The sequence below is a fragment of the Octopus sinensis genome, linkage group LG12 (assembly GCF_006345805.1).
Source record: "Octopus sinensis linkage group LG12, ASM634580v1, whole genome shotgun sequence".
Taxonomy (NCBI): Eukaryota; Metazoa; Mollusca; class Cephalopoda; order Octopoda; family Octopodidae; genus Octopus; species Octopus sinensis.
In genome coordinates, this window is record NC_043008.1 from 42,577,917 (window position 1) to 42,587,916 (window position 10,000).

Sequence of the window (10,000 nt, forward strand, 5' to 3'; positions counted from 1 at the left end):
ACTACTGGAGAGGATGCTTTCATCACTGGCCTCACCGAGTTGTCGTAATTATCCATCAGTTTGTAGAGTAACCTTTGTTCATCTGTCATAATGATGTCCTTCTCGATCGGTAATCGAGATGTTATCTCTGAAATGACATGGTGGATGGAATTAGTTATAATTGGTTGGAGGAATTTAGGTAGCAAATGATTACCGTTAAATTACATTCAAATCAATTACAGAACACATTCATACGGTATAGTGACCCGGCTGCAAATATACATATACGCATACATACACAAATACATACATACATTCATACATACCCACACAGAACATAAATATACACACATACATATGTATATTTATATTCATATATTTGTATCCATATATCTATGTATTATACATACATATATATATATGTGTGTGTGTGTGTATATATGAATATCTATTTATCCATATATACATATATATATATATATATATATATATATGAAAATGTAATATGTGACATCCACGCCACCATCTCTTCACCCAGAGTTTTATCATGTCTACCGAATAATCGTCACATATTACATTTACAGATACCTTCCTCTATTTACATAATATCGAGGTCTCTTTCTTTCTTTTGTTATCAAACCGTTTTTATCAATATATATATAGTCATCCCATAAAAAATTAGGTTCTTTTATACCTCTTTTTTTTTCAAATGTAAACAAAGTTCTATTCTAATCTAAAATATACTCTCCTTCATTTTCTACAGTGCTCTTCCATCTATTTGCTATACTTGTAACGCCCCTCTTTCAAAATTCACTTGTCCATGGCGAAAAATACCTCGTCTACAGAATTTATATTGTTTGCCGTCCAAATGATTTTGAAGACTGCGGAATAAATGATAATCGGATGGGGTAATGTCCGGGGAATGGGGAATGGAAGCACTCCGTAGGTTACGACGACGAGGGTTCCGGTTGATCCGAATCAACGGAACAGCCTGCTCGTGAAATTAACGCGTAAGTGGCGGAGCACTCCACAGACACGTGTACCCTTAACGCAGTTCTCGGGGATATTCAGTGTGACACAGAGAGTGACAAGGCCGGCCCCTTGAAATACAGGTACAACAGAAACAGGAAGTAAGAGTGAGAGAAAGTTGTGGTGAAAGAGTACAGCAGGGATCACCACCATCCCCTGCCGGAGCGTCGTGGAGCTTTTAGGTGTTTTCGCTCAATAAACACTCACAACGCCCGGTCTGGGAATCGAAAATGTCCGGGGAATATAATAGGTGTGGCATCGTTTCCCATTCAAACTGCTTCAGCTTTTCGAATGTGATCGAGCATTATCCTGATGGAAGAACACCTTTCGACTTGAAGCCAAAGATGGTCGATTTTCTTCTAGCGCTGTCTTAAGCCGCTCAAGCTGCTTGCAGTAGATCTCTTTTGCTATCGTTTGATTTGGATTTAAATGTTCAATGTGGACTAAACCTTTCATACCCTACTAAACAGATAACAACACCTTACGTGGGTGAAGAATTTCTTCAGCCTGGGGTGCCGGTGTTTTCCCTTTCCCTACCCAATGTCTTCGGCGCTTGACATGTTTATAGAGAATCCATTTCTAGTCACCAGTCACTATTCAATTCAAAAAAGGTTCATTTGTGAGACGTGACAGCAAAGAAGAGCATACATTCACACTCTGCGCGCGATTAGAAGTTCGTGAGGAACCCATTGATTAAATTAGCTGACTTTTGCGATGGTACACAGGTGTGGATGAATGGTTGAATGACCAAATCCAACCGTCTCTGCTAATTCCTCGAACTCAACAAATCTTCAAAGACGAATATCGTCTCTTAGGCTGTAGTTTTTGTTTTGGAATTTCTGGAACCAGTGTTCCAGAAATATATTGCATTAATATTCCTCGCACTTTCCGGTGCATTGTTGCCTTTATTGAATTCATAAAGCAAAATATGATCCTTTGTCATTTCTATTATAGCTTTGTAAAAATAACCGTTAGAATCGAACTGCACTCTTCAAATCTTGCACTACGAATAAGTGAATATGGTAAATTGACTAACTGCTTTTATAACAAGTTGATGCCAGAAGCTTATCTTGTCCCCATCCGACTTTTAGTTTATGCAATTGAAAAGACCGCATTATTTATGGGATGAACCAATATATATGTACGGAAATGTAGATCGAAATATAGAGATAGAGTTTGAAAGAAAGAAAGAACGAAAGAAAGAAAGAAAGAAATAGAGAAGAGTTCATTTTTATCTTTATGATGTATTTGGATTTCTTGGCGATTTGGCCGTTATTTCTTTGCAGCGCTTTCTCCTTTGATCCTCTGCAATGTCCGGAAATATATTGATAGAGAATGCAAAATGACATTCGTTTGTAACACGTCTGCTCAGTTCCAACAGATAACTTTTTGACAGTCGTTCTTTAGTGCAACTGAAATATATTTTCTGATATGAATTCGAATCCTAGAAATCTACAAAGCACGGATTCGAAGAAAGTTTGTCGACAGACAAAGTACACTTGATGACATTTATAGAATTCGTGATGCATAAGTGAATAGAAATTTATATATGAAACCAGGAATATTAATCAATCAGACAAAAAGAACTGATTAGAACCAACAAAGAAATAAACAAAAGACATATATTTAAAAGAAAAAAAAAAACATATGAGAATGGAAAATTGGAAAGAAATATTATTACGTGCATCGTTGTCACGAGAATTGTGGTTAGAGCAGAAGAGAAAATATAAGCTTGGTTGATCATATGACAAAAATATCAAAGTATATAACACCATAAACTGTGCTTTACTATGTACATAATAACCGAGTGGAAAGAAAAATAGATATCATTAAATTGTAATTTTAGTTTGGCCAAAAAACTGTCAACGACACAGGCGAGAGAAAGCCGTATTTTATTTACATCGGAGCGCTGTAAGCGACAGAATGGCGGATATTTATTTGACTGGTGGATATTAGAAATGCGGTACATAAAAAAAAGTTTCCTTTTGTTTTCAGGAAGATTCCGGCTTTTATAATAACCATTACACAAGAATTCGTCGTAAACTCCTTCAATAAACATCGTTATGATCAGCTTAAAAACTTTGCCTCAATAATGTGAGTAATAGCAGTCGTAGTGGTAACTGCGATGGTGGTAGAAGCAGACTTTCCAGTGAAGCAAAAAATATGTTTTGGCTTCTTTCATTGTTCTTTTTCACAGATTCCTAACATCCATCGATTTCAAATTTTGACACGAGGCCAGCAGATCTGGGAGAGAAGCTAAGTCGACTACATCGACCTCAGTGGGACTTATTTAATCGACCCCGAAAGTATGAAAAGTAAAGTTGACCCAGACGGCATATGAACTCAGAAGGTAAAGACGGACGGACAAAATAGCCTCAAGCATTTTATTCGGTGTCCCTAACAATTTTGCCGTTTCCAGATTGCTAATATTAAGCTATCGATGGTATCTCCTGACAGAATTGATAAAGTCTGTTATTTAGGTAAGGTATGTAGTTAATTTAGTCGATCCCTGTATGGGTCTTCTCTTTATTCTGCCGTTCTGTGAAGACTAAAACATGCAAAATTAATAAAATCTATGAAGTAATGACAGTCAGCTTTTGCGTTCTGGGTTCAAATTCCGCTGCGGTCGACTTTACCGTTCATCCTTCGAATTCGATAAAATAATTAATAGCCGAGCATAGGTTCGACGAAGTCCGTTTACCCCATCCTCCAAACCTACTGGCGTTGTATCAAATTTAGAAACCATTATTGAGTGAGAGAGCAGCGCATGCCATTCAAGTGACGCTGGGATACCAATATACGAAGTCCAATATTCCCATCATGACCACCCGTCTGATAAGAGTACGCCAGGCACATGCTTCACAACCATATATGTACGACATGGTGACCTCATATCAAGACAAACAGCGGATGATCTTTCAGCTGCTTATGGTTAAGCAACTGGCAAGCAAATCCACGTTATTCAGTAGAATATTAACTGTAACCCATTATTTGCGCTAAGACAAAACATATATTCGCATTTCCAATAAGATAAGATCAGAAACCACGGGTGAAATTGCCTGGTATTGAACCAGGACATTTATTACTTCGGCCTCGGCGAAGGCGGAGGTAATGTTTTTCAGTCGTGTCGGTTTGATTATTTGTTTGTCCATGGACAAAATATCTCAAGAACCGCTTAATGGAATCAGATGAAATTCTCAAAGAAGACTTGACCTTGTGACTGACACGAACGGATTTGATTTTGGGATAGATCCAGTACCAGACAAGGATTCTAGATCAGTTTTACTGTATTTTTTTTTAGTTCATTTTTGAGAACGGTCGAGTTCGTTTTTAGTATTCTCGTTACTTAAACACACGCACACGCTTATTAGTTCAGATCGTTCCATCCACCCTGAATTACCCGGGATCCCCATTAATAATGAAAATTTAATGATTACCCCCAAACCCACACAACCAATAATTGGTGTTGATAATTCTACCCTGATTGGCTATCCTACACATTACTTAGTAATTATGATTTCCTTCACCCACACTGACTTGGCTCAATTCTCTAAATAGTTGAAATTGAAAATTTCAACACCCCGGATGGTTCGTTATAGAACTTGCCAATTCCTGTTCGATAAATGGTGTCAGTCTTCTGCAGATGAACAACTGGAATGTTTGGAATAAAATGAACAACTAAAAGACGAATTTCACCTCTCTGTTGTTTCACTTTATAATAGATTCAATTATTCCAGAACTAAATGGAAATGAAGAACCATTTGTTTGAATTTTGTCGTTTATGGTTCCAGCAGTGAGACAACGAATCCATTAGCTGCATTATCTGGGGAAACTATTGTTGATTTGAGTGAGTAAACTGCATAAAGTATTTGGCATGACGAGAGAAAAGGAAAGAAACGGAAAGACGTTTGAGGTGAAAGAGAAAGAAAAAGAAAGAGTGAGAGGAAGATAGATGATTAGTAAAAGATAGAGAAGAAAAAAACGAGTGAAAGAGTGTTAGATAGAGATGAAAGGGAGAGATAGACGAGATAAAATCCGAAGAACGTGAGAAAATGGTGACGGGAGGAATTGGGTCAGAAGGGAGAAGGTGAGCTGAATTGAAATTCAGAAAACGATGAAGTTTAGAGATAGAGAAAATGATGAGTTAGGAAATAATAAAGAGTGGTTGTGGGAGAGAATAGTTTGATGATAAAAGAAAACAGGTGATACGTGAGAGGGAGGTGGAATGGGGAGAAAGAGGCAGAGTGAATGGAAGGTGGGTGAGAGGTGATTGATGGGGGAGGGATGAAAGAAAGAAACAGAGACAGACCGAGAGAGAGACAGAAAGACAGATAAACAGAAAAGAGAGAAGAAGGAAGTAGAGAGAGTTATAATTGAATGAATAACAACAGAAGACAAAGAAAATGTGATAGGGATTTAGCGAAGGAAGTAAGGGAGAAGAACTGGAGTGATAGAATCATCAAAACATGAGTGAGAGAGAGAGAGAGCAAGAGAGAGTAAGAAAACGAAAAGTAGGGGGTAAATAATGAATAAGGAAGGACTAGTAGTCTAGTAGAGATAAACTAAAGTGATAGCAAAGATGGTCGTGGTGATATTTACGACATCAATGAATGTTGCAATAAATAACATTTCAGAGCTGCAATATTGTGGGAGATATCATCTTGGAGGATATTCCTTTATAATGTAAATAAGTGAAGAAATATAAGTGCTGACTTTAACCCCACAACGTTGCAGTGAATGGTATAAGTATGATTAGCGCTTCGTTCAGAAGTGTTAAGCATTTAAAGAATAAAACAGCTCCTCACTAGGAAGATAAATGAGGTGATTGTAATTTCGTTCCAACATGGGAAATATCAGAGATAATTAATTCGGCTGTTAACCTGTTCTGGCAAAATTTCAATTCGCTAAACAATCCGAAACATCGTAAGAGAATCAATGACGAATCTTCTATTTGGTTATTCGACCGGCTACAAACAGTAAAGATATTTCCCTCAAATAATTATCTACAGTGAAAAACAAAACAGGGATGAGTACTATAGATATATGTTATGGGGATAATAGTAATAATGGAACACCCCGTCCACTTGACGAATATGTGTGCTAGTCACTACAAATATGGTGACGTCGAGCAACCGTCAGAGGTAGTCGGTCATAGATAGATAGTCGTGTCTTATTTGTCTAACTATACTGCTATGCTGAAGTGGGCATTTAACGGTCCGACAGAGGATTACAACAGTGGTGATGAGGAATTAACAAACTCACGAGGATTAAACAAACTCATTAAGTGTTACGAATCTCACAAAGGTTTTTTTGTGTGAATTTTACAGGACACAAAATTTGTTGGCCGGTTTGCTCGAGTTGTAAAAACAACTGAAAGAACAACAAAAAACAACAAATGTTGCAATTGATGAATAGTAAGTCGTCAAAAATTCTGAAAAGATGTTCTCGTCAGATTATGTTGCAATATAAAACCGTAATTTAAGTATAAAGTATAATGCAAAATGGTGGTGGAAAATCGTTAACGCATTTTGATCCAAAGCTGGATATATTATTGGCTATATATGCGAGTGATTACGGTGTAGGAGCCATAAGTCTGCATAAATACGACGATGGGAGTAAAAAGTCTATAGCCCATGCGTCACGATCGTTATTACCAGCTTAAAGGGACTACAGCCAAATAGAAAAGGAAGCGTTAACAATCGTATCTGGTGTGAAAAAATTCTATATATTTATTCATTGAAGAAGTTCCGGTCCATGTTAGTTATTTAACGGATATTAGAAACCCTAAACTCAAAGAGACTTGTGAAACTACCATGAACAAGTGCTCACCCCCATCCTCGGCAGACTTTCAATTCACTTCCTAATCAGATAAATACATAAAAACTGTCTGCTCCAGCCTTGCTTGATTAGAAGAGAAAACAGTCGATATTCTTTATTAAGTTGTATTGAAACAACCATTATTAGGAATCTAAAATTTGCCACAGATAATTTAATTCCGAAGGCACCGATGACGGCAATATTAACCGCCAATGGTTCGTTAATATGTCTTTATAACTAAATCAATCAAGCATTCTTTATGATTGCATTCATCTAATTTTGATTTGCTACATATGGAAAACTAATTCTATTTTAAGGAAGAATTTCTTCGGTGTTTAGACATCGAAATATTTACCAACCATTTTCGATTTAAATTGCCTAAGATTCTGTTTATCGTTTATAAGAATAACATGTTATAAGTTTCCAATATCTGCTATCATGACTATGCACAATAAAGAGAACCCTTCCTTATTCTACAAATACAAAGATACCAAAGACGTATCGTTTATTTATTGGTGTTTATTGTATATCTGTTGTGATTTATCTCCTTTTTGGCAGACCAGCGAGGGAGCAGTCAGCTGTGTTTCCTTCAAGTTCTACCCAATCACAATTAAGAGGAAGAAACATTCTAAATAATCTGGTTCTGAAGAAACAAAACGATGGTCAGAGAAGAAATGTTTTGAGTATATTCTACTCAATCAAGCATATACTGAATTTAAATATGAACGGCCAGGAAACGAAGAACCTCTCTAATCTGTAAGTCAAATACGTCACCCGTATTCTGTATGATGACTAGCCAACTGTTCATTTCCTTTCACCAAGTCAATTCAATGTTTTGGCATTAGCTACAATTTCGCAATAAAATATACGATTATTTATCAAAAGAATGTTGTATTTTCCTGGCGTTTAAGTATTTGTTACCTTAATTGAGCTGTTAAAACCTAATATATCAGTGGATCGTTCAATTCAAATAATTAAAATAAATATCAAATCTAACATTTTCGATCAATTGGTTTATACTGCTTTTGCACAATTATATCATTATGAAAATATTAGTTTCAAATTTTGTCACATAGACAGCAAGTTTAGGAGAGGGAATAAGTCGATAACGTCGACCCCATTGCTCAACTGGTGCGCATTTTGTTGACCAGACGATGAAAGGCGAAATCGTCCTGGGCAGTATTTAAATTTAGGACATGAAGACGGACGAAATGCCTCTAAGCATTTTTCTCGACGTGCTAACAATTTTGCCATCTCGCCACCTTATCAATATGAAAATATTATTTAAACAATTCTTTTCATTGATTAAATATTTTCCTTCGCAGTTGAGATCTTTTCGTCACAGATACTGAGGAGGTTGACGGCGTTGACATCTTAAGTGATTCCTGGAACGGATGCCAACGGAGGAAACGGCATGGTTAATGGATTTCCAACAAAACTCCCCAACATTATATTTTATCGTGTTAGTAATGAAAGGACTTATTCGAAAATGCAGTCAATGACATGCAAATAGAAAAAACGATGGTGGTGGGAACATTGTCGATCCTAAATCGACTTGATCAGAAGAGAAAAGACTTATGATTCTCTTCAAGCTCAAAACTGCCCGTAAACGATTAGTGTATACGTCCAAGCACTATTTTGATGTATTTTTTATGAATAAAGGATAATGACTAGGGTGAATAAGGAATTAGTTTGAGAGCGCTAGGTTAGCAGAATTGGCGAGAATAACGAACAAGTCTTGTAAAATTTAGTTATGCTCCTTTAAATCGTGATGTACGACCCCACCGAGACCTAATTTTCTTTCCTTTCTTCCTGGGCCAATAAGATATGAATAAAAAATCTTATAGTTTAATGTGTCCTAACCTGAAGGAAACTGGCCGTGTTTCTACTCGATTATCAAGCGACTGATACAGCTTCCTTGAAGACCATTGTTTGCAAACTACACAAACGCACACACACACCTCATTAACATTTAAAGCTTTCCTAAAGTGCCAATCACCAAGGAAGCGAAATATCTCTCTACCTCCTCGTCTTCCTTCCGCTGAAGTTGGATATTTAAAGAATTTGTTTTTGTGTCTCTTCCTTCGTGAAGAGATTTTCTCCAAGATACTAAATTGGAACACAGTTATAAAAAGCATTCGTAGCAGCTGCTTCGAGAATGAGAACACTTTGGTCATGTTGTTGTTGTTGATAGGGATGATAGCGACGAGGAAAAACACGGTACAATACTAGCAAAGAACAAAAACGGGAATTCAGAACTGGAGCGAAGAAGTGACAAAAGTGGCGATAAAAATAACTGGAAAAAATCCAAGAATTGGTAAAATGGTGTGCAATACGAATACAACAGAGTGGGGTAAAATGATGATGATGATGATGATGATGATGGTGGTGGTGGTGGTGGTGGTGGCGGCGGTGGTGGTGGTGGTGGTGGTGTAGAAGAAGAAGAAGAAGATGACGACGAAGAAGAAGAAGAAGAAGAAGAAGTAGTAGTAGTAGTAGTAGTAGTAGTAGTAGTAGTAGTAGTAGTAGAAGAAGAAGAAGAAGAAGAAGAAGAAGAAGAAGAAGAAGAAGAAGAAGAAGAAGACTACAATCTCCACTCCATCACAGCAAAACACAGCAAAGAAAAAGGCGACGCTATTACGTTTATGATAATGGATTTCACATGGAAATTAGTGAAAGTGAAGATTGCATAAAATGGAATTGAAATCGTATTAAATCGTCGTAAATCGTATTAAATGATGCAACGTCAGTAAAGGTAACATAATGATATTTCAATGTGACAATTTAAATTTCTTTCTTTGATTGAACTAAATGCAACCTTCAATGGTGAGTTAAACTTTACTGTTGATAGGTCGTTGCCGTTGTTGTTGCTGTTGTAGCTATCGTTGTTGTTGTTGTTTTTGTTGTTATTGATGATGTTTTTTGTTCTTTTCTTTTATTGTTTCTTACTGTTTCTGCTGTTGCTCTTTCTGGTTCTTGTTGTTGATTGGATGTCAATTAAATCTGCCGTTATTTCCATAATTATCGTTTCCATTTCCATCTTAATCAGTACATTTTGAATGGATATCTTTGATACACGGCTGAAACGTGGATGTAGGGAAGCTGATATTGAAGGCTATCTACTCCTAATAGGGATTCGAGTGTAAAGAAGTGGGGTGGGGGCGCAAAGGCTGTC

General features: G+C 36.8%; 1 protein-coding gene across 1 annotated transcript in view; it reads right to left on the bottom strand.

Annotated features, from left to right (window-relative positions):
- Positions 1-10,000, bottom strand: part of LOC115218019 (neuronal acetylcholine receptor subunit alpha-10-like) — a 127,709-nt gene that overhangs the window by 59,790 nt on the left and 57,919 nt on the right. The window contains exon 2 of the mRNA XM_029787768.2: positions 1-127. This exon is cut by the window's left edge and continues 40 nt beyond it. Coding sequence (XP_029643628.1) covers positions 1-89 — 89 coding nt within the window. The 5' untranslated portion in view covers positions 90-127. The remainder of the gene's footprint in view (positions 128-10,000) is intronic.